General features: G+C 52.4%; 1 protein-coding gene and 1 long non-coding RNA gene across 2 annotated transcripts in view; one reads left to right on the top strand and one right to left on the bottom strand.

The window, feature by feature from the left end:
- The first annotated feature begins 1,359 nt into the window (after window positions 1-1,359).
- LOC117032755 (uncharacterized) lies at window positions 1,360-6,402 on the top strand. The gene is made up of 3 exons (XR_004424798.1): window positions 1,360-1,514; window positions 3,996-4,200; window positions 6,259-6,402. It is a non-coding gene; the product is annotated as an uncharacterized LOC117032755 (long non-coding RNA).
- POLR1A (RNA polymerase I subunit A) overlaps window positions 4,849-24,597 on the bottom strand; it is a 78,806-nt gene continuing 59,057 nt past the window's right edge. Inside the window, exons 22-34 of the mRNA XM_033124368.1 lie at window positions 23,375-23,540; window positions 22,283-22,504; window positions 21,198-21,412; window positions 19,075-19,242; window positions 17,986-18,121; window positions 17,356-17,513; window positions 12,060-12,186; window positions 10,646-10,756; window positions 9,770-10,075; window positions 8,657-8,857; window positions 7,100-7,217; window positions 6,409-6,573; window positions 4,849-6,059 (exon numbers count right to left, since the gene is read on the bottom strand). Coding sequence (XP_032980259.1) covers window positions 5,959-6,059; window positions 6,409-6,573; window positions 7,100-7,217; window positions 8,657-8,857; window positions 9,770-10,075; window positions 10,646-10,756; window positions 12,060-12,186; window positions 17,356-17,513; window positions 17,986-18,121; window positions 19,075-19,242; window positions 21,198-21,412; window positions 22,283-22,504; window positions 23,375-23,540 — 2,194 coding nt within the window. The 3' untranslated portion in view covers window positions 4,849-5,958. The remainder of the gene's footprint in view (window positions 6,060-6,408; window positions 6,574-7,099; window positions 7,218-8,656; window positions 8,858-9,769; window positions 10,076-10,645; window positions 10,757-12,059; window positions 12,187-17,355; window positions 17,514-17,985; window positions 18,122-19,074; window positions 19,243-21,197; window positions 21,413-22,282; window positions 22,505-23,374; window positions 23,541-24,597) is intronic.

Below are 24,597 nucleotides of genomic sequence, written 5' to 3'. Positions count from 1 at the left end.
ATAGAAACAAACCAATAGGAAAAATGGGCAAAGGATACAAACAGACATTTCTCAGAAGTGCAAATCAGAATAACCAACAAACATGAAAAGATGCTCAGAATTATTAATAGGAACTTGCAAATTAAAGTAGCAGTGAGATGCCATTGTTTACCTATCAGAGTGGCTAAAATTTAAATGATTCCGTCTGTAAAAGAAGCAATGTTAACCACCATCCACGTGTATGTGGCAAGGTGTCTCAACTTCCACACCACTGACACTTGGGGCCAGATAATTCCTTACTGCAGGGGGCTGTCCTTTGTACTGTAGGGTGGGAAGCAGCATCCCTGGCCTCCACCCACTAGATGACAGTAGCACCCTGCCCCGTCCAGTTGTGACAACCAAAGATGTCTCCAGACACTGCCAAATGTCCTCGGGGCAAAATTGTTCCCAGTTGGTACATAGACATTTACAGCCATGTATCATTTTACGAACACTTGTTTAATTTTAAACTGAGACACAAAGAGGCCAAGACACTTTCTTAGGGTCACACTGCCAGTTGAGGTGTCTGACTTCAGAGCTCAGCTTCTTGCCTGAAACGCAGCCACGCTGCTCAACTACATTCGTTTGGCTGGTTTGTTGAATGTATGGGGAATTTTCAGGTTTGTGTTTTCAGGGAAGAGTCATGGTTGAGGAAGAAGAGTGTTCATTTACTGTGTTCCAGCTGAATTCTGGGGTGTCTGAAACTGTCACATGTGAGGCCATAGCCCCAGGGCTGGCTTGGTCCCCGAGATTCAGTGTGAGGCGGCCAGTCCAAAGGCAGCATCCTGCAGGGCCACCAGAGCCCCTGAGCAAGGCTGACTACAACCTGCCAAGACCCAGAGGGAGCAGCACCTTGGGTGAACTGCAGAGCGGCTTCTCCTCCATTCAAGGGGAAGATGGAGCAGCGGCGTGGGGGTGGGTACATGAGGAGGAGTAGTGATGACTGGACCCGATTCTTTCCCAATTTCCCTCCCTTCTGGCTCTCTCCCCAAAGCCCCGCTATAGCCAGCTGAGTGGGCCCTAGTGCTACCTAGAGTGGTAGTCTGGGGCGGGGCTGGTGTGCCTCTTCACGACGCCTGGTGAGTTCCTCAATCTTTGGCCTGGTCACAGTGAGGCTGAATTTCCTGCTCGCTTTTCTGTTTGGGGCACTGGACTGTGAGCTGTGAGGGCGGAAGCTGTGTAGTTCCTGCATCTCTGGGTGACTGTGCAGTGGCCATCAAGTTTGGGTGGGTGCAGAATGGGGGAGGAAGTGTAGGAGGCGACTGGTCCTGAGCCCAAACCCACTTCCTAGACTTGCTCAAGGGCAGTCACGGGAGCAGCTCGTGACACCGAAGCCCAGCCAAGATGAACAGACGTGCCCAGCCTGTTCCCTGTAACCAGGTTCTGGCCTTTCCCTGGGCCTATGAACAAACCCGAGCTGGAAGGAGTTCAGAACTGAATGGAGCTCCCTGATTACCACTCATGGGATGAGAGAGGCACAGCTTAAAGACCTAGAGGTACAATCCTTGTTAAATAACTAAGGCTTAACTTTTTGAAGAGAAACTTCTCACTGAGCAGCTTCTAAGAAATACTTGTTGGTCAAGTGTCCCCTCCTCTGACCCTGCAGGGACTCTGCTAGCAGGAGCTTTTAGATTGAACAAGCAGCCCCCTAATTGGCTGGGAGGAGCTGAGAGCCTCCTGCTTTCTGTCTGCAAACACCGCACTTTTGTTGAATCCTCAGGAAGAGTTGACAGTAGATGAACCCCACTGAACCCCACTGTCTCCTGATATCTACAAAAGTGCTGAGAGCTTTATGTCATACACCACACACCACACACACACTCGCCTTTTTTTTTTTTAAAGATAGTTTTATTGGGGTTAGGGGAACAGGACTTTATTGGGGAACAGTGTGTACGTGTCTCCTCCTTTTTGAGGGCACGGATCAGATCTTAAGATCTTAGTGGGGAAACCAGGGACCAACGACTCAGTTCTTGAGGAGTCATCATACAGATAAGAGATGATGGAGGCTGTGACTTGGCAAAATTTCGGGCTTATTCTAAGTCGGCGGTTCTCAACCCTGCTGCACAGTCCACTCTACTGGAGCATTTCTAAAGCCCGGGCCATATCCAGACCCATTAAACAGACTCTCTGGGACAGGAGCCCCGGAATCAGTTTTTTTAAAAGCTCCCAAGGTGGTTCTAATACACAGCGTTGAGTGCCTCTCTTCTAAGTGAACTTGGGCAGAAAGGGGACTTGGTGTAGGAATTTTGAGATTTTAGACTGTACGTATGGTTGTGATGGAAGTAATAAGAGCCCCACATGAAGTGAGGCAGGAGAAACAAAATTGCAGCAGGGTTGGGAGACCTGTGGAGGACCCAGCAATTCTGTCACCTGAACTGCGTGACTACTGCCTCACTCACCCTGCAGTCCAGGGCCACCCCAAGCTGCTGATGGATAACTTGTCACCTCGTCAGCCTTTAAGGACCTGTCTTTCCTGGTTCATGAGCATTTTCTAGACTCTTACAACCCCCAATTCAATTGTAAACTCAGGAATTTTAAGATTGGCAAGCAACAGAGAGACAATCCTTCAGTAGTTCCTAACTCAGTAAGGGCGGACCACCTAATGGCTGAAACATCTGATTAAAACAACCACAATGAGATCTCATCTCACACCCATTAGGATGGTTACTATATATAACTTATACGTATTTATGGAAACAGGAAGTACTGGCAAGGGGGAGGAGAAATCAGAAGCCTTGAGCTTGTGTGCTGTGGGTGGGAATGTGAAATCGTATAGCCACTATGGAACATACCGTGTTTCCCCGAAAATAAGACCTAACCGGAAAATAAGCCCTAGCATGATTTTTCAGGATGTCATCCCCTGAACATAAGCCCTAATGCGTCTTTTGGAGCCAAAATTAATACAAGACCCGGTCTTATTTTCGGGGAAACATGGTAGTACAGCAGCTCCTCAAAAAATTAAAAGTAGAATTGCCGTATGACCCAACAAGTCTACTTCTGGGTGTAAACCCAAAAGAATCAGAAGCAGGGACTTTCCGTGATATTTGTACACCCATGTTCATAGCAGCTGCATTCACAATAGCTAAAATATCATATATACTTACAGTGGAACATCATTCAGCCTTAAAAAGAAAATTTTGACATAGGCCACATGGATGAGGACATCATGTTAAGCAAAATAAGCCAATCATAGCAGCACAGACACTGTGTGACTCTACTCCCATAAGGTAGGAGTTTAATTCAGACAGAAGTAGAATGGCGGTTGCCAGGGGCTGGGGAGAGGAGGCATGGGGACTCACTGCTGAACGGGTGGTAGTTTCAGTTCTGCAGATGCAGCGTTCTGTGACTGGATGGTGGTGACGGCTATGGAACAACATGGCTACCCAATGCCACTACACGGCACACTTAAAAATGGTTACGATGATAAATTGCTATTTTACAAAAATTAAGAAACAAACAAAAAACGCCACAGGCTAGTCTGTGATGGGTGTATGTGTGGGAGCCAACACTTCCACAGAAAGTGGTTTATCAGCGTAATGGAAGGAATCTCCGTGTATTTTGTACATGTATTTGGAGATAGGGGGTGGTAGAGAAAAAGGAAAGTTCGAGTTCCAGATTGGGAATGGGATAAGGTGCTAAACCCCGTCCTGTTTTCTTTCTGATTCAGACAGAAAATGTTTCAAAGACTCCCAGGGGTACTTGTAGGAATGCTGGTAGTGTTTTGATGAAAACCAAGAAAGGAGAGATTAGAGAAGACTTAATTGCTATAAGCAAGTATGTAGGCTGTTGACGCATGACAGGGTGAGGTCATCCCGGAGCAGTGGCTACGGCACCTCGGGGTTCCGAAAGGACTCCCAGCTTCCATGAAGTCTGTGAACCCCATCAATCACTCTCCAGTCCACTCTAAAAAAATGATCAAGCAGCTTGACCCAGCCTTTTCATGCGTTTTGGCTTAGACCTACTTGTCTCTTTCACAGACAAAAAATGTACCCTCAGAGAAAGAGCATTTACAATACTGAGAATAGTCCAAAGAATATGCCATCTTTAACGGCACGGGAGGCCACCCCACGAAGCTTCTGAACGAAGAGAAACCCCTGAAATGAGCGTGTAATCCCATAAGGGGAGCAAGGCAAGATTCCTGGCCTAAGTGAAAGCTCTGGTGTCTGCTTACAAATCAAGAAGGTATATCCCGGCAGAGAAATGTGTATGAACAGGAAACATGGGTGGATGGGGCGGGAAAGGCAGGGGGCCATCACACAGGTCAGCGGTCTGCCTTCAGCGTGCAGTCGTAGCCCGCCTGTGTTCTGGGCTTGCTCCTTCACCTCTGTGCCCTCGGTGCCTGGGTGGGGCTGAGCTGCGACTTCTGTGCTGATGCCCGGCCTTGGGGCCACGCAACCACGTGCATCTGTCCACCAAGTCACCTCCTCCGAAGACCCTCTCCACAATTCTAGTATGAGTGGATATCATCAAGTAGTGAATCTCCAAGAACGCACAGCTTAACCTGTGGTACAGGGTCCCATGGTGACCCTACTTCCTGCACCCTTGGAAGCTGTCCATATTGCTCTATACCCCAGCCCTGAAGAGCTGTTTCTGCCAGGTTTTCCATAGTGTGGGCACAGGAGGGCCAGGCTGAGTTCTGTCACATGTCTGGAGGGAGCAGTATGGTTCCTTTCCCCAAGCAAGGCCTCCCTTCCCATTCTACACACACACAGCTCCTTCCCACCGGCTTCCACTCTCCTGGCCTCAGGGCCAGAAGCTGGTTCTGGGAGGGGGATGCTGCAGGGGCAGGCAGGATTCAGAGGGGGTGCTGTGGGAGCTGAGCTCTCGCCCCACGTCCTCTGCTAAAAACAGGAAGAGGACCCAAGATGTGAATGTGTTGAGAAACTCGAGTCCTGAGCTCTCAAATCATAAATACAGAAACCACAAACCAAGAAAAAAACGACAACAAAAAAAAGCCAAGTTTTACATTTTTTTTTCCTCTTCCAATAGCTAGTTCCAGTGATGTTTATTATTCAGCCTGAGCTGGAATAACATTAGACAAAAATAGAACCACCTGGTTTTACAATGCCTTTGTACAAGTCCTCTGACTTGTCTGTTCATGCCAGGGCCCCTTGTGGTGGTGCCAGAGGTCAAGGGAGGCCGGACGACCCCAGGCAGAACAGGGCCTGCAGAGGGAGACACGGCCTCACCACTGGGCTCAGAGCAGAGCCAGGGAAAGACAGCCAACAACTCGTTCAAACAGTGCAGCCTGGCTGGCGACTCAGGCTTTTATGTGTGGGGATGAGCTGCTGGGGCCCTGGAGAGACCAGCCCCAGACTCAGGGCTGATCTGGTCTCCAAGGACATGTGGCCACCTGCCAGCAGGGCCAAGGCGCTGCCCCAGGCACAGAAGCTGGGTGGGTGGGGGTGTGTGCCACCCTGTGCTTGGCCCAGGGAAAGAGCCTTGGGTGGAGAGGCTTTGGGAATTGTCCCGAGGGGCGGGAGCGGCAGGAGGAGCAGCTGGGGGGCAGCAGGCTCCTTGTTCCTGCTCAAGAGGCCCCAGTCACTGGCTGCTCACAGCAACAGACCCTCACCTCCCTACACTGCAGGGGCCAAGGATTTGCTTCTGGAGCCTCCTAGAGCACAGGGGAAGGCCCTGCCACGCCAGAGGGATTCCGGGCACTTGGTGAACCTTGTTTATACCCTGAGATAATGAGGGGCCAAAAAAAAAAAAGCTATGCTACCATTTTCCCGGTGAAGCTGGCCCAGCCCCGATGCCAGATGCTTTTTAGAACCCCCAAAATCACTGCTGTGCTCTGCACTGTTACTTGCAACTGCCCGGCTTTCTGGTCTCCTGGTCCTCTCGTGTGAAGGGCAGGTCCGGCCAGGCTAGGCCCTCCCTCGGGTCCTCTGGGCCACGCTCCAGGCCAGGCCAGGCCAGGCAGACGCCGCTGTGGTGCCGCTATCGCAGGGGCTGCTTGAGCTCGAACAGGCCTGTCCCGCCCCTGACCACCTTCCCAACCACGAGGCAGGCGGAAGGCGACCTCAGCTCATCATGGGATCCTGGGAGACACACAGAGCACTCGTTAGGAGGCAGAGGGAGAAGTTGGGGGTGAGGTGAGGGGGCGGGGGGCTCAGCACTGAGGCTATGCGGAGGGCACGTGGGAGGCCGCGAGGAGCAGGCCCGTCTCAGGCAGCCTGCACTGCATGAGGCAGCGCGGCTTCTGCATCTGAGACGAAGGCCTTCTTCCCTCTCCTTAAGAACGCAGAGGCCCAGCCCTCCCCAGCTGTTTCTTACAGTGAGATTCCAACATCGCACTCGCATGGAAGGTGTGTGGAAAGGTGGTGCCCGAGAAACAAGCCCGTTTGCCCAGAGCAGGTTCAGGCCATGGACACCTGCTCACACACGCACCCATCATGGTGGCCTGCTTCAGGAACTGGAAGCTGGTTTCAAACGTCATCTGCTGCAGAGGGGATGAGTTTGACTGGATCCCAAAGCGGTTCAGGGGCTTGTAAACACCCTCGAAGCACATGTAGTCGGCGACCAGGGAGAGATGGCGGGGATCGACGGCAATGCCTGTCACATGGGCATCAACATCAGGACTAAGCAGCGGCAAGGGGACAGTGGGGTAGCGTTGCCTCCTGACACAAGTGAGCTCACGGGCTCATGTCAGAGCCCAGCGCTCACTCCCAGCCCCGTCACCGATTCACTTAGCGCTGACCCCCAAGCCTCGGCCGGGCAGCGCCCCCCTCCCCTGGTCTCTGTTATACATCCTGTGCTCTGCTTCCACCCAGCAGCACAGGAACCAGAGATGCCAGACTGGCAGCACATGAGAACCTAACAGCATTGTTTTCACTTGGGAACTGAAACCCTGAAGCAGTATGGGGCCAAGGTATCAGACTGGAGATTCCTGAGGCCAGAGGCCAGGAAACAAGTGGGGGCTTTCGGTGATGGACTCACCACACAAGATGGAAACACAAGTTACCCCTCCTCCAAAGTCATTCCCAGGGTCTCCTCCAGGTTACACGCTCACCACGCCCGTATTTCACTTCTTGAACTGACACACTGGAATCTCCCGACTGCTGTCTGCAGTGCTTCTTACCGTACACAGCAAACACGTCCTTGATCTCCTTTTCGATCACACGCAGTGCGGCCTCGATGCCATACGTGCTGGCCATCGCGTGGATATCGTTGGAATAGAGGCGGCGCAAATCCAGAATCTGGGGGAGGAAGGTGGGATTGATTTGGAGGGCCTGGCCTTCTGCTCCCTTATGCAGGCCTGTCCCACCCAGGCCACGCTCTGTCCTTGTCTGGCAGCGGAGCACAACTGATGACAAAGTGGCCCCCAGGTAGTTGAGGATTATGGAAAGGAAATTGTAGGCAGAGCTGCTGACAGGACACCAGCCAGGCCCCGAGGTCTGTCTCCTCATAACCAGAGCTGAGAGATGACTTGGTACCCACTTTGGAGTCAACAGGAAAGGATGGTATTTTTGTTGTTGTTGTTGATTTAACAGAATGACCTGTTTCCTAGGATCAAGTCTTCCCTTGGTTTGTTGCAGAGATACAGACATCTGTCCAGGGCACGTGGAGCAGGGATGGGTCAGCTCCATGAGGTCAGTTTGCCACCCCAGGGGACCCCAGGTGGCTCCACGCTATGGCAGGTCACCTTCACAGAAGACCTCAGACGGTGCTGACTTGTCTGGTCTTGTTTAAACAAACCCCATGAGCGTGACACGGCGCTTTCCCTATAGTGGCTCTCGGGAGGTATGAGCTTTCTCACTCTGTCCTTTGGAGAAAGGCTCCAAGGAAGAAGGGCCGTCTGCAGGGCAGCTGTTGGGGGAGAAGTTTGCGAGGCGGGAGAGCTTTGAAGGCTCGGTGTAGACTAGAGGAGAGTGGGCTAGAGAGGGGTCCTGGCTCCTCAGTATTCTGTGGGGGAAAACACTTGTGCACGGGGACTCAGAGGACCTCCGAAGTCTGGGGACTCCGTGAGGTGGGAAGAACCAGGAGAGAGCTCAGAGGAAAGGACAGAAGTGCTGTTACAGCATAAGGAATAGAGGCAGTGGAAATGTAATGGCTGTGTGCGATGTCAGAGGGGTAGAGGATGGGGGCAGGGGAGTTGTCACTGGGTGAGGGATATAAATGATAAATGTCAAACTATTACATTGTTTTGTGCACCTGAAACTAATAAAAAAAAAGTTTAAAAAAAAAGAGGAAGTGCTGGTGGAGCAGGTGGGACAGGGGCACAGGGGCCTCTGCCAACGCTGGGTGTCGGGAGAGCGGGGGGGGGGGCACCTCTACACCCAGGGCCTCCTTTACCAGATAAAGTGAGCAGCTACTAGGTCAGCAACTCAGCAAAATATTTCTTACAACTGCATTTTAGGAAGGTTTCAATTTCAAGAAAAAGCAACTGTACTCAAATTAGTTTGGGAGACTCTGGGTCAGGTCAAGTTGAGCAGCTTTCTGTGCAAGCCTTAACTGGGCTCGTGTGCACTGTAGATCCCCAAGAGGTAAGTCAGGTCGTGCAAACTGTGTTTGGGGACACTGGGCTTAGAAGGGACCATGGGTCAAGTGGCTGGAGCCTCGCCTCCGAGTGGCCCGAGGCTGAGACAGCGTGAGGATCTGTGCCGGGCCAGCAGACAACCTGGACAGGGACACGCACCTCGGCGTACTTGAATAGCTCTGGCAGGTTGATTCCTTCTGTGTTTAAGACAAGCTCCTTCTCGTTCTTGCCGGTGTTGGTTTCATTCAGGAGGCACCTCGTGATGCCCTTTGTCGCATAGATGACAGCAGTGTGGGCCAAGGACACCACCAGGGAGCTCATGTCAAAGTTAATCTTCATGAGAGGGAGCTTCACTGTCACCTGCAAGAGGAGAAAGAACTGGGCCCGGAGCCATGGCCGCCCCCAGCCCTGCGAAGAGGGCAGAGGCCACGCTGACCAGGTCCCCAGGGGCACTCCTTCACAGCCCTGTTAGGAAACCTCCTTGGCAGGGGGCAAGGGGCCTGCTGGAGCGAGCCGGGGTGGTGGGTCTGCACACGTGAACACTGGGCAGCTTAACCAACCAGACAGCAGCCATCTCCAGTCACTGAGACTGAGGTGAAAACAGTGGAGCGACATTTTCCCAGAGGTCAGTGAGAATGGGGAAAATCGCATAGCTCAACACTGCCCTTGATATCCCATCTGTTACCACGAAGCATAACACACACAGTTTCGTGTGTGTAACCCTGGTCAAGGACTCGTCTACATCGCCATTTGGGAACCACTGAATCGGATCAGAGAAGAGGACAAAAAAGTCACTCTGTATGTTGATGTGTAGGCACCTGAACACCCCAGCCTGGGAGGGAACTACGCCATCCTGGAGACCAGAGGCCACCCGTGTAAGAGACCAGGGGCCACCCGTGTAAGGGCCACCCCTGCTGCCCCTACAACCACTCTGATATATGTTAACAATTTGTTGTACTGAGGACTGAATGAGGTGACATGTTAGGAAAGTACCTATAGGGCCTGGCAGATCAGACCCCACACACACTGTTCTTGAAATATCAGAGAGGTGGCCCCCTGCGGGTCTGAAAGTCAAATGTGTGAGGCCGTGATTTGGGGCGGAGGGTTCACAGCTGCCGCCAGATTCTGAATTTAAGAAAAGTGGGATTAAAAAGAGAGCAACCCTCTGTCACAGGCCTCAAACGGCCACGCTGCCGGCAGTGCAGGCAGGCGCTGGCACCATGGCCCAGCCCTGCTCGCGGTCCGCCCCACCGTGGTGCCCACTGCACGGACCTGGCACCACAGGCTCTCCTCGGTGTCATACTGGTAGTCCTCAATGAACGGGTGCGATTCACGCACGGCCTGTACCCGGCGCTCCATGGCCTCGGCTCCCTGGGGCTCCTGGCTGCAGCGGGGTGTCCGGGGCTGTGTCAGGGGTGCGGCAGGGGGCGAGTCCTCCTCGGGGCCCGAGCCCATGTCTTCATCCGGCTCCTGCGCCCTGTGGGCACCTTCTCCAGGGGCGTTTCCTTCCTCCTGCACATCCTCCTCGTCGTTCTCCTCCCCCTCCTTCTCCTCCTCTTCCTCACTCTCATAGTCGACCTGGAGGGGACCGAGGGCAGGCTGTCATGGGGCCCCATCACTACCTAGACACCTGCTCCACGTGGCCTGGGCTGCCTTCCTCTGCCCTGCTGGCCCCTCCCCTAGGAATGCCAGCCCTGCAGGCTCCATGCGCCCTCCGCACCTTCCCTCTGAGCTTTCGCCTGTGAATTCCCTCAGCCCCTCTGCCCTTGCCTCTGGCCTTACAGCCATCATGACAGTAGAGGACTGGTTTGGGGGAGGGGAGGGAGGCATTATATTTTTATTGTAAAAACAGGAGGTAGCCTGACTTCGTCTCCTTGCCAAAGGCCTCCGGTCCTTGAAACTGATTCAAATCCAGGGACAGCCAGACCCAGAGGCCGCCCTGGGCTGGCTGCAGCCCGACGCCTGCCTGGTGAACACCATCTTCTCAGTCGGGAGGTGTGCTGGGCAGGCTGGTCTTGCTTCAGGGTTCCTGCCGGGTTCCAGCAAGATACAAAGGTGTGGCCTTACGCATCAGGGGAGGATCCGTAGAGGTGACGGAGAAGGGGAGCTGTGACCACAGACCCTGCACCCCAGCCAGAGCCTCCTCACCTCTTCCTCTTGCTTCTCCTTGCGTTTGGCATCAGAGGCATCCGCATCTCCCTCCTCGGCTTCAGCGTCCACGACGTGCCCCTCCTCTTCCTCATCACCTTCTTGCCCTCCCTGCTGTGTGAGGTCAGGGAGGAAAAAGACTAGCTCCAATACCGAGTGCCTGGCGCATCCATCTGTCCACCCACCAACCTAGCCACCCATCCATTTACCTATTCTTCCATCCACCTGCCATCTACCCACCCACTCAAGCCAACGCATCCATCCAATATCTACTCTGTGCTCGCCCTGGGTTCCATGCCTCCTTCTCTTCAGTCTTCATCTTTACATGTACCACTTGCAAAATCTTGCATTAAAAAAAATTTAAAAAAAAAAAAGCGCCAAGGCTTTCCAAGCCATTAGAAGAAGATGGTGCAAAATATTGTTCCAAGTATTTTTATTGCAAGAGGAGACGAAGAGCAAGGGTTGTCTTAGAGTCTTATTGAGTATTCTAGAAACCAAATATTTATACCTTTCTCCTTCTGACCTTGGCTCCTCGTTTCTTAGTTTCCTTCTTGGTGATTTAAAAATAAGGACTGGGCAGCCTTTTAGAGGCAGTCCATGCCCATTTGTGCTTGAGTCAGCCAACTGGTACATGTCCATGGCAGGAGACCCAGAATCCTTTCTGGTCTAGGCCAGTCCCTCATTTTAGGGATGAGGAGACAGGCCTAGAGGAGGTGACATAGCGGAGGTCACAGAGGGGGCAAGGACAGTACCAGGCAACTCTACCTGAGCAGGTGTGATGCAAGGGCACAACCTACTGCTGCACAGCTCAGATGACACTCAGGGACCTGCCCCCAGACGGCCCCAGGTTGCCTGGCAAATGAGGTGTTATCATCCTATTTTGCCTCCAATGGCTTTTCCCTGGCTCCTTCCTTTTTTATCACTGAAGCCCAACTTCCCTGCTTCAGAATGCCTCTCTGGTCCCTGCCAGTACCTGTGGGCCTCAGTTCATTTGGCCTAAGTCAAAGGCGGAGCAAAATGAAACTGAAAAAGAACTTCCAAAAGCCTAGCAGTTCCCATTACTTTGAGTCTACCCTCAGGATAAAAAAAAAAAAAAATCACTTACGGAGGGGTGCTTAAGAGCAGACAGATGGATAACCGGGGCCCTGCCCGGGGCCACCCAGACCATGCTACCTCCCATGGGGCCCCCACACCTGAGAAGTCAGTGCTGCGTCTCGGCTCTCAGCACAGCAGATACACACTAAGGTAAGAGGACAGACGGACCAACACCGGGACAGGCAGGGCTGAGGAGCGCTGAAAACAGTCACGGAGCCTTCCCAGGAGAGAAGACTGAGCAAGCCACCGCCCTCCGTGCTTTCCAGCCCTGGCACCCTACCTGTGCCAGTCCCCACGGGCCCCTGGGGATCTCTCTGACCTGATTCCTCTCTGACTCCCCAATGTTGTCTACATCCCGCTGGGTAGCTCTTCGAGTGTTCACGCTCCTGAAAGCTGATGCTTTGTTATTCTTCTTTCTGATGGATTCCATCAGAATTTTAAAGAATCTAAAATGAGAAGACAGCCATGCACACCCGTTCGGTACCAGCACCCCCACTCTCCCCTCACTGCAGGGGTAGGACGTGCTGTCCAAGGACCTCATATCCAACTAGGCTGATGTTAGAATGTAGACATGAGTTGAGACCTGGCCCATCAGCTCACTTCCTCACCCGCCCTTGCTGTTTCTGAAAGGCATGTGGCATGTCAGAAAGAACAGCGCCTGTCAGGCTTGGTCTGATACGTACCCTGCCACTCTTAGGGAGCGCGACTTTGAACATGAGTTTCCAGACCTTTAACTTCCTCATCTGTAAAACGTGGCTATTAGTATGTATCACGCAATCTTGTTTTAAGGGTTGGAAATCACGTTATGTTTGATATCTGTCACAGGGCCTGGCAGAGTGGGAGCTCAGTAGACAACAACACTTGTTGGTGCAGCTGTGGCCGTCATCTAGCAAGGACGGCAGAATGTACAGGAGAGGGGAGTCCAGCCAGGACCAGGACCTTCCCCTGGTCTGCGGTACCTCCAGAGAGGAGCACCGCACTGGCCTGATCACTCCTGTCCCCTTGGTGTGGGTCCCCGACAATTTGATGAAAGAACTAAGATGTGGAAACGCTCATTGGAATTTCAAAGGCAGTGATAACTTACTTTGTGGCAACAGATCACATCAACAGGTTAGAACCAAACCAATGGAAAAAAACCAATTTTAAGCACAGCCCAGGGGGCCTTTCCTGACCCCTTCCTCCCGAGTTATCTATTTTCATGCTCCCTTAGGACCTCACCCCACCCCTGCGCTCACTGCTTCTTTGTCCATATAATCTCTTGCCTGTCTTCTCCAACAGGCCATAACAGCACACCAAAATGGACTGCTTTTACTTATGTAAAGTGTAAGGTCCCTCTTGCGTCCAGCCAGCCATCCTGTATTCTCTGAGTGCCTCTAATGTGCCTATCACGTGCCTGGGGCAAAGCAAGGATGGAAAACAAGAGCTGAGGCTATTAATTTTAGAAGCAGGCAGGTCAAATGTTTACTATTTTGCTCATTAAACAAAGAAACTACCACTCTTCCTCCTCATTATTTTTTAACTTTTAAAAGTTGTACATGATTTTGCTAAGGGCAGAAAAAAGGCTCTTCATCCACTCATCTTGGGAAGAGTTTGGTCACTAGGCACTGGGGACAGGGATGAGATGGCCACATGAAGGGTGGGGGGAGGCAGGCTTGACTTTAGAAAGATGCAATCCAACCGGGAAGAAGAAGCGGAAGAGACATTTCTGAAAGGACAGGCTCTGGTTCAAATCCCCGTTCCACTAGACTAGAGGAGGGCCTGGCTCAAATCTGTACAGTGGGACCACTCCCATCTCATATGCGAGCCTCTGCGGCCGAGTGCAGGAAATGAAAAGAGATGGACGGGGATACAGAAGCGCTTAGCCTGCGGCCAGATATAGGAGCTATTCATGACTTCCCTCTGCTGTGGGGCTGCTTCTCTGAATTATCAGGTTCCCCTGGCTGGTCCTTCTGTGGTGATGTCACCCATCTGAGGCTCCTCCCCCCAGCATTTCAAGTCCCCCACAACTGTCCTCAACCCCAATTACACATCTGCTCCCACCCACCCCTGTGTACTGTTTGGGTTCACGCTCAAGTCATTGCTCTGCCAGCAATTTCCCCAGCCCTTTACCTGATACTGGAGCTGCACTCAGCCCCTCAAGGCTGGGTCTAAGTGCACATGTAATTCCCCCAAGAGCCCTTCCCTAAACTCCCTAGTTAGGAATATTTTCTACCTTGTCTGCACCTTTTGACGAACAGAGCTGGTGGAGAACATGGGAGAAGGTGACCAGTAAGTGGTGGACGTGTTACCAGTGTTCTCCTGGGGGTGCAAACAGTTTGCCCTTTTGTGACTTTGCCAAGAGCAAAGGAACTGCAGGCCCACAGTGAATGCACAGTGAAGGTTTTGCTATTTTTCAGAATGTGGCAACTGAAATAAAACAGGAAGGGCAGGCTGTAGAGAAACCTCCCATCCCACATAAATAATTACAAACAGAGAATATGACCCGTGGCTGTTTCCGAAAGTGCCTGGCAACAGCTCCACCACTTGCTGTTTTCAAAGTCAGACTCACAGAAGCTGTAACTGCCCATTTGGTCATTTCATGGCTGGGGACAGGAGGCCAGAATGTAAACCCCCTGACTCTTAGCCCAGTGCTCCCACGGTTGGATATTTACATAAATATCCAAAGTGACAGGTGCCAGGACGAATATCTAAGGGACCTTCAATGCTTCTATGTCTCCCCCTAGAGAAGTGCCACTGTGTGTCTAGTTTTTATTGTTGTTGTTGTCGTCGTCTATTTGTGTCAGAATAGTCTCATGAAACCTCATGCACTGTTGGTGGGAATGTAAAATGGTGTAGCCACTATGGGAAACAATATGGAGGTTTCACAACTGGGCATCTAGCTGAAGAAATCCTAAGCACTAATTTGAAAAGATATATGCACCCCTATGTTCACTGCAGCGTTATTTACAACAGCCAACATACGGAAACAACCTGAGTGTCCATCGACAGATGAATGGATAAAGAAAATATGGGATATACACAATGGAATACTACTCAGCCATGAAAAGAAGGAAATCTTGCCATCTGTGACAACATGATGGACCTGAAGGGTAGTATGCTAAGAGAAATAAGTCAGACAGAAAAAAAGCAGATACTGTATGATTTCATTTATATGTGGAATCTAAAAAACAAAAACCCAGACTCAGATACAGAGAACAGATGGGTGGTTGTCAGAGGAGAGGAGAACTGTGGGGGTGAAATGGGAAAAGGGGTGAAGAAGTACAAACTTCCAGGTATAAAACAAATAAGTCAGAGGGATGTAATGTACAGCTTGGGGAATATAGTCAAAACTACTGTATTAACTTGGTAAGGCAACAGGTGGTAACTAGACTTATTGTGGTGACCACGTCACAGTGTACACAAATGTCGAGTCACTATGTTGTACACCTGAAACTAACATAATATTGTACATTAATTACTCCTGAAATTTAAAAAAAAGGTGTCACGATCCCACAGCTGGGAGAGAAGGGAAGGGAGGGACGAGGAGAAGAGAGAAAAGGGGGTAGGAGAGACGGGGGAGAGGGGAAGGGGAGGAAGAAAGGAAGGAGAAAAAGCTTCTTGGGGGCTCTTCTGAAAGCACTCACGTTACCCGTGGTCTGTAAGAGGCCTTAACACGGCTGCCTGGCCGCTCGGGACTCACACAGGTGGTGCAAACCACACCCCAGTCCCTGAACTGCTGCTTCTCATCTTTAGCTCACGCTGCTGAAGTCACAGCTTTGTTTCTGTTGTGCTACTGCACACAGTTTTGTTTATCATAGCTTTTCAAGTGCACGAGCAAAATACAAACCAGAAGTTGAAAAAGCATTTCACTGCTGGGAAGAAGCCAGGGCTGTCCCTCATCAAGAAGAAATTTTTAAAGTGATGGATTGTCAGCTCCCCAAGGTAAGTAAAAGGGCTCTATGCACAGGCTCATGCGGACCCACCTGCTTGGCAGGCCTCAGGTGACTAGAAAAGGGGCAGTTCATCCTACTCTACCTGCTCTTGATAATTCTCAAGAGGCCATGTGATCCTAATTCCCATTTCTCAGAAAAGGGCTGCCTGGCCGGCACAAATATGCGGGGCCCTTGGGAGTTACGTTCCTCCCCGTTAATTAATGAGCCGGCAGGCGGCTGCACAATGGGTCTCCTGTGACCTGGCACAGCGCCACGAGAGCACTGGACCCGCCTGAGAACCAACCTTCTTTACCCAGGCGGCTGGTGATGCAGGTGTTGCCCGAAGCCTGGCCAGCGACTTCATGCAGGGCTCATGTAAACCAGGATAGGACCTGCCTGGTCAGTGACCCCCGTCCAAAGGGCTGTGCTCGCACCCAAGCTCATCTACCACGATACCCGCCATCCTAAACACTACCTGCTTAGAGGGCCAGCTTGAAGCCAGCTCACATCTTCAGGTGACAGGAAAGAGGGTCCGTGGCAGGGCAGGTACTCTCTCCCCGCCAGGAGGCCTCGTGACCTGAGTGTGCATAGCTCAGTAAAGGTCTGTGGGACAACTGAGCGCAGTGGCCTTTCTGCCTCTCCTCTGCCACTGGTGCTCTATTTCTGAGCAGCTCCAGGAAGACCTGACAGCTGTTCTTGGTTAGAGGCCGTGGTCGGTGGTCTGTGGCCAAATCCTGCTGACAGATGGGATCTATTTGGGCCTTACCAGGCTTTTTAAAAGATACGAATTAGTTGCCGATGTTTTAAAAATTAGGAAACTTCTTATTTATAAAAGCAAAAGCCAAGTAACCAAACAACCCAAGGCAGAAAAAAGATGGGGGGAAGAGGGGCATGTTTCTTCTTTTTCTTTTTTTTGACTCGGAAGATCTGGCCCACATTCCCGCCCCCTAGAGGCAGGTTCTGCACACTCAGGTCTGCTGGGGGCCTTCCAACCTGCTTCACTGGCCTCTTACCTGCTGGGCCCCGAAGCCATGAGAGTTTGCACTCCACGATCTGGGGTCAGCTGGCAAGTCAAAAGGGCTTTGTTGACTCTTCCTGGCTTGCCCCAGCCTAACATGCCTTCCCTCTTCCTGTGCTCAGCATCGTGGCCTGTGCTTTTCAAATGTCTAACAGTGACGTGAACTTGAGAGAAAAAGGATGTTTATTCTCCCAACCAGAAGGGAACCTGAATTTCTCCAGAAGCAGCTGGAAGTAACCCGTTCTAGAACTGGGGTTTAAGAGCAGCAGGCCCCCAATGGTCTCCTGTTCATTATTCACAGAATATAAATGTATCAGGAACCACCTTATGCTGCCTGGAATCACGTCACGTCAAAAATTACCACCACGTGCTGGTCTGACATTACAGCAGCACTGCCGCGATGGGATTCAAGTCTCTTTACGGTACACATACCTCTATATCTTAAAACCTACAAACCCAAGAAGACTCGTCAACCAGAAAGAACAGGGTTTAGGCAATGGTGTGTGGTCAGTGTAGTCACACACACAAGCCAGAGCTGGGATGAGGTGTCCAGATGAGGCTGCCGGTCCTGCTGTTTTCCTAAGCACTTCCTGTGATGAACTAATTTTGGCAAATGCACCCCAATCTCTGAGTCCTACGGACAAGGAGGGTTCAAGAGCAACGACGAACGTGGCATGAGTCCTGACCTTGTTTCCATGAAGTGCAGGATGTCCTCAGGTTTCAGGTACTTCTCCTGCTGATAATATTCATGTGGCAAAAACTGAAACCGCAGCTGGTACACCCGGAACTTGTTCTGTTTTACTCCCATAGAGAAGGACTCCTGGACATCAATTTTCTGCAACACCTAGAACCAGATACACAGAGAGAACCCAACTTACCCTGATACCAGAGGACTGAGCATTACAGGTGGGTTATGTGAAACCCATGGGCTTTGGGGGACAAGGGCTGGAACCACTGGCCAAAACCCCGAAGAAACTCCAGTGAGCTGTGCTGGTGTGGACCCCTTGGGGGCAGGGGGTCCCACAGCCTGCAGGTTACCCCCAGAGAATGGCCCAAGGCTGTAGGGAGTGGGCTCCAGCAGGGCTGGTATGCTAACCCAGGAAGTCTCTATTTTTAACGCACATGAGAACGCTGCAGAACTAATGATTACTTTTCCAGCTTCCTGATCCATCACTGCTCAGCACCTGGCAGAGAAAGCATCCCTCTCACTGATGGGAGACTGAGTCCAGGGTCTAATGTCAGCAAAACTATTCTTCACGGATGGGAGGATGCAGGAAAATGTCTGGCCCAGGCTGCAGTGGTTCAGAGACAGTTACCTCCCCTAAGCACACCCTGGTGAGCCGCCTCTTCAGGCTTTTCACTCTCTTCAGTGCTTTCTTGGTGTTGAGCACGGGCACGCTCATCATGGGGGTCTTGATGTTGGCACTGGCCACCATGAGAATCTCCCTCAACCTGTCACAGAACGAGGACACATCTGATCAGAAGAGGCACCCAAACTCCCTCTTTGTGTGAGGCCTTTCTTTCAGAGCTCTTTGGGATCTGAGAGAGACCTTGGGATCTCGCAGGGAGAGACGCTGAATCAGAGAGCCCCAGCTCTGAGCCCAGGTGTGACAGCAAGTGACTCTCCTGTCAGTTTCTTCCACTGGAACATGGCTCTTCAATGACAGGACTGTCTTATTCTTGGTTCTTATTACCTGTGCCTTGCACACAGTGGGTGCTTAATAAGAGCTTACCGAATGAATGTGACACGTGGGGAAGGTAACTAGTGTCTGCAAGTGCTCCTACTGGGCGCAGCACTGCCCTCTAGGCCTTGCCCATGAGCTCAGTCAGCCTGCACAGCCTGATTGCCCAGTATGGTGCCCACCTCCCCCTCGCTGTCCTTTGTTCCACGGGTGACGATCCTGAGGTTGCGAAAGCTGAGGCACCTGAGTCACTCCGCCATACAGTGGCAGGGCCAGGCATCAGATGCAGGGGGGGCTGACCCCCGTTCTTGTCTCTTGCCCACTGGCTATCATCCTGCATACAGGATGCATACATTTGCCTGAAGGGCTAGGGCCACTTGGGTTACATTCCAGGTGAATGGTCCCCGGAAGCTGAGCATGCAGATGGCCCTGCAGGGAGCTTAATAACATCTTCCTGAGTCCTAACCCCAGGAGTGTGCAGCTTCACAAGCATCCTGGGTAACTCTGATGCGGGAATTGCAGAGGGATAAGTGGGGATTCTAAGATGTCTGGGCACTGACCCAGCCATAGAAACTGCACAGAAACGCGGGGTTCTGGAAATTCCAACTGTGCTCCCCACTTTGATGAGACCCTCTCTCTCAGTCACGCACACACTGTAATGAAATGACTTCTTCCCCAGGAGTGGGTTAGGACAGACCCCACCCATGCACCCCAGTAGCCCACCTCGGAATGCCCAGGGTGACGTTCATCTCGCCTCTGCCGGCAAAGTGGAAGGTGTTGAGGGTCATCTGTGTGGAGGGCTCCCCGATGCTCTGGGCAGCCAGCAGGCCCACCGCCTCACCCGGCTCACACAGCGCGCGCTGCCACTTCAGCTGCAGCAGGGTCCTCAGACTGGGGATGGGGCAGGGGACAGCAGGGGTTAAGAGCACAGACACCACCCATCTTTCTGTCAGGAGGTGTCCACAGCCCCTATTCCCTCTCCCTCTTTCTTGGCTGTTTTTTCCTGACAAATTATCCTTCTAATCCTCAAATTCCTGCTAGTGATCCTGAAATGTCTTAAATACACAGCGCAGATCTCAGCTGGTAGCTAAAGCTCTAGATGTCTATGATCAGACTGTCCCCATTCTCCCTGAGAATGTCATGAGTCCCCTCTGAGCCAGTTTCAAGTCCAAGAGTGGGAAGGTCTGAGCTCACTATTTACAGTTCCTTTGTTAATTCTTTCCCCGACTAGTGGTGACAGTTTGGAGAGGGCTCCTGCTGTACAAAGTAGGATGAGGCTCACTAAGCAGTTATGGGGACGTGGCGGGAGGTGTTAAGGGGGTGTTTATTTTCCTAATTAGCGCAACCAGTTGCTTTCTGTAGCAGAAGTGTGAGTGTTATACAATTTTGTAATTTACTACCCATTCTTCCTTTTAAAAGAGTCACAAGAATACTATAGTACCCCCGCATGGGGAACAAAGAAGGGCTCCACAGATGCGGACTAACTGGATGATGTGTGAGTACAGAACAAAGCAACAAAACTATGCTTCTACGCAAGTTCTTTGTAAACGTCAGACTTTTCACTGACCTGATGTGACTTAATGTCTCAATTACTCCAAACCAGTGAGGTTTGAGTGTACGTCCGTATTCCCGACAGGAAAAACCTTCAAATACTTCCAGGACTTTGGAGTTGCACCCAGAACTTGCTGCTTGCTAAAAGGTCTCCTGCAAGTGCCACTGCGGCAGAACTGCCGTGCTGTCTGAGCCCTCCGAACCCATGTGATGTTCCCCAGGGCGAATGTCTCCCCATTCCTGATGCAGCACAGCTGGAGGGAGGACCGACATGGTCCTTCAGAGGGTAAACGGCAGCACTGAGCTGCAGGGAGGCCGGGGAAGGGGCATGGGGACCCAGGTCTTCCTCCTGCAGGCAGCTTGCTAGCCAGTATGACCTATTCTATCTGGGAATGTCTGAGGCCTGGCTGGAGAATCACCTTAAGGGGAAAAAAGAGAGAGCCCTCTCCCTCCCCTCCAGCTCTTCCACCCTAGCATCTGTCTTTGCTCGTCACCTCTACTGAGTCCCCACGCCCTGCTACAGTCCCTGGGCCCTGTCAGCCTCTCCAAGTACCTGTCGGGCTTCACCAGAGACCAGACGGGCAGCCAGGCTACAGCCCCCCGATCTCACTCTTCCAGCTCCATCAGCTCAGCAGGTCAGGCTTAGTGAGCTGAGCAGGAAGGACCCCCGACAACCCCCCAAGGTCAGTTCCCAGCACGCATTCCTTGGGGACACTGTTGATGTTTTAACCCACTGTGGCTCAATGCTGGTTCATGCCTGGCTTCTTACCCGCTTAGACCACAGGATGGTTTTCCTGTTTTATTTTTGTGTGTGAATGGGTCTAAACGGAGGGCTCCGTGTGGTCCTTCTTCCTTAAGGCTTCGACACGCAACGTTCAAAGGATCATTGGAGTAATCAGATCCAAACCCTCGCAAAAGGCTGAGACATGGGATCGTGGGGCATGAATGATTCGCTCTGGGTCAGAGTTGGCAGCCACTGAATGGCAACCAGATTCCCTGACTCTCAATGAGCCTCACCCACCACACCACACTCGAGAGAGGCCATTTCTGTAAGCCTCTGTCTCGGCGAAGCACTTTTCTCGGTCTTAACCTAGGTGGGGGTGTCCATCCCCAGCCTACCTGCTCGTCTGTCCCGGAGCCCTCAGGGCTTGCAAGGTGCCCTTCTGTTTCACTTCCCTCCCTCCTGCTGGAGTCCTGAACCCAGGAGGCTGCCCTCCTCTTTTGCAGTGGGTGGGGCAGGACCTGAGGGCAGGTTTTCCCTCTGCATGTCCCATGCCACAAATCAATGTCATTACCTGTCGAGAGAAAGCTCTGACTTCTCATAACTCTTCTCTGCTTGAGCTGCCCACTCACAATGGTAGTCGTCCATCTTTTTTTCAAATGTTTCTGACACCGATGCAAAGTAGATGTCTGGGCGCCACACAGATAGGCTGGGGTCAGGACAAGGAGCCGCCTTCTTCTGGTACTTCCTTCGGCTCTGCTCATCTAACTCACCCCACATTGTCAAAATCTGAAAGGAAGGGTGGGCCTCAGCCACACTGGAGGTCACCAGGAACGGGCTTCTTTTCCTGGGACATCCAGCAGGCGAAGGAGGATCAAAGGCAGTGGCTTCAGAGGAGACATGGGGAAAGGGACAGCATCCTAATGGCAATGAGGAAACCAACTCAACATTTAAAACAGGAGGAAACCAAATTCGTCGTGCGGTTCACTGCGTGACTATGGCTCTGAGCTCTTCATCCTGGCCCGCTCAGGCACAAGTCGGGTGACCAGGCAAGTTAGGGTGACCAGGTAGAGTGCAATGGGGCACTGTTAATAATAACGCTAGGATAGGAGGCGACGCCAGGACTGTCCTAGGCCAACCAGGACAGTCACCGTGAACCAGGTGACTGCCACATCCCTGGTTGTCCCTATCCAGGTTTTCACACACCCTATGCCCCAAAGCTGTCCCACAGCAGAGGCTTCAAAGTGCTCCCCTGCCTCTCAGCTCGCAGCTGTGTTTGGCTAACGGGACGCCCCGCAGCAGAGGGGAAGGCAGGCGAGTGAAGCCCTGTGCGGATCCCCACCCTCTAAGGAGCCTCTGAGCAGGCCACAGCCCTCCAATGAGGGCTCCTGTCCAGTGGCCTCTGCCCACGGCCCTTTTCTTCATGCCTGGGGTGGTGAGGAACCAGTTACCTGCCCGTTAGTTTCCTCAAATCCTGCCCACACCTGTATAAAGAACCCCCTCCTTAAACTGCCACTTACGGGGTGGTATGTGTTTCCCGACAGTGAATGAAGCCAGATTTCAGTATTATACCATTTCTTAGGAAAACAGCCCCTCATTCCCTCACCCCCGACTGAGGCCTGTATGTGCTGGGCACTGGAGATACAGCCCCGAACTTACCTGCTGAGTCCCGGGGCTACGGCCATGCTGGTTGGTGCCCTGGAGGTTCCAGGCCTTCACAGCTTCCTGAACTTTCTGGGAATAACTCAAGAAGGCACCTCTTCTCGGCAAGGCGTTAGAATGCTTGCTCTGCCATTTTTTGATGGCTCTGAAGTGGCGGAGAGCTTTTTGGGGATCTGCTCTGGATAAAACTTCATGGAGATGCTTTGATTTTATTATTACCTAAACAAACAAACAAACCACACACAAGACCCAAGAGATGAGGGCATGACCCACGGGCCATGTCACGCAACTTCACGGGACCAAGGTGGCCTGTGTGGAGCTGTCATGATACCTCTCAGAGGGGCTGAGCTCCTGCTACTAATCAGGGACTCATTTTGTGCAAACCAGACTTGGGAGCTGGTGGTCCAGGAGCTGAGGGGCATCCGGGAGCGAGAACAGCATACTCACTGCCCCTTCAGAACACAGGGGAGTTTCTAGGAAGAAAGCAGACGTGATGACCAACACTTGGGGCCAGGGGCCAGGATGGAAAGGAGCCAGCACCGACCACAACCTTTAATTCGACCATCTGCTGTGTGACCTTGAATAGGTCACGTCAGTTTCAATTTCCCACCCAGCAAAATGCAGTGACTGCTCGGTTAATGGTGATGGTCATTTCGGGGGCAGTGCAGTATGAGCTTGTGTGTCACAGGCCTGGGTTCACAGGCAGGCTCTGCCACTCACCAGCCAGTCATTGAAGCTCTGATTCTCAGCTACCTCCGCCGTGAAATGGGCAGAGGAAGGGAAGCCTCCTTCCTCAGGCTGCAGTGAGCATGAGAACAGAGTCTCCAAGGTGCTCAGTCAGGGTCCCGCACGTGGTGAGTGCCCCCAAACGGTGGCTGCTGCTCTAGCCGTGCTCATGCCTTTCTGCCAGCTCAAAGTCCACAGAGGGGACATGAAAATCGTAAGCATGTCATGGTATCAACTGGTGCTTTATCAACTCTTCCCACTCTACTTTGCAGTGGCCACTATGACTGGTGGCAAAGCTTGGGGTGCAAGGCCCATCGCATAGCCCCGAGCCCACCACCCAAGTGCCAGATGCCTGGCACCTACCTCGTAGTTGCTGGCGAGAAAGGGGAACTGCTTGGGCTGCAGGAACTGTGTCTTGGGGACATCCAGGCCGTCCTCCCCATACAGGAACTGTACCACGCTGCCATCACTGTCACGCACTGTCAGATCATACTGGACGACCAACCCCTCCAGGTGCTTGATGATGCACCTGTAAGAAGACCTGGCTCAGGGCCCAAGCTCATCCCCTCCCAGGGCAGCCTCTGATGGGGGCCGGGGACAGGTGAGGGAGGAGATGGGAGGTGGAAAGGAGACCGCTGTTGTGCAGCCACATTAGACTCCAGGACAGGCTGGCTCCAAAGCCCCAGGCTCTGAGCTATAGCATCTCCCAGCCAAGAGCTGCAATTGTGCACCTGAAAGATGGCTGCCACTGCTGGACCCTGGCTCCCATCTCCAGGCCCAGCTGCTGGGACTACTCCCTGCCCTTTCACTCTGCTGCACTCCAGAGCTCCCCAGGGACCAGTGTTCTTGGATCCAAAAGATGGGCAAAGCAGTGGGGTCGTCTCCCCACCCAATGCTTCTCCAGTGCTTTCAGTCCGGAGATTGTTGGGGACACTAGGAACTAAATGCTGACCCCTAACCCGGTACCCTTTTCCTTGGGTCCTCCCAGGCGCCAGCTGCCTCCCTCGACCTTGCCCCCTGCTCCCCTACTGCTGGCCCCATTCCTCATCTCTGGCCACTGTGCCTCGGGGTTCTCCTCCTGCCACTTTAAAATAAGGTTTCCTAGGAGTTCCTATTCCCCAAGCTCCAAAGACAGAGCTCAGTGTTAGTCACCAACGTCTCCTTGGCACCTAGCCCAGGGCCTGGCGAGGCTGTGCTGAGCACCCACTTGCTCTGTGCTGAAAATGCTGACGTGTTGGTCTTGAGCCCTCTGCTCTGCTCGTCTCACAGGCTCCAGCTTTCAGCACAGCAACAGCCCCTCAAGGCTGCATCTTCAGGCCTCTCCCGAGTTTCAGGCCTCAGCTCTAACGGTCCACTGAACGTGTCTCCTTGAATATCCTGCTGCTGCCACCTCATGCCACCCACAAGTTCTCTCCTCTCTGCAGCGTCTTGCTTTGTGTCAACGGTGTCACTGTGCTGCCACTCAGGCCTGAAAACTCAGCTGGATCTGACGCCTCCCTGCCTCTTATGCCTGCATTTCAGCCAATTACCCCATGTCTTTGCCACATCTGCTTCTTCCTTCCCATTGCCACCTGCTAGAGGCAGCC

Source organism: Rhinolophus ferrumequinum, chromosome 13, assembly GCF_004115265.2.
Source record: "Rhinolophus ferrumequinum isolate MPI-CBG mRhiFer1 chromosome 13, mRhiFer1_v1.p, whole genome shotgun sequence".
Classification (NCBI taxonomy): Eukaryota; Metazoa; Chordata; class Mammalia; order Chiroptera; family Rhinolophidae; genus Rhinolophus; species Rhinolophus ferrumequinum.
Note: the sequence above shows the minus strand (reverse complement) of the source record. Positions and strands in the feature narration are given on the sequence as shown.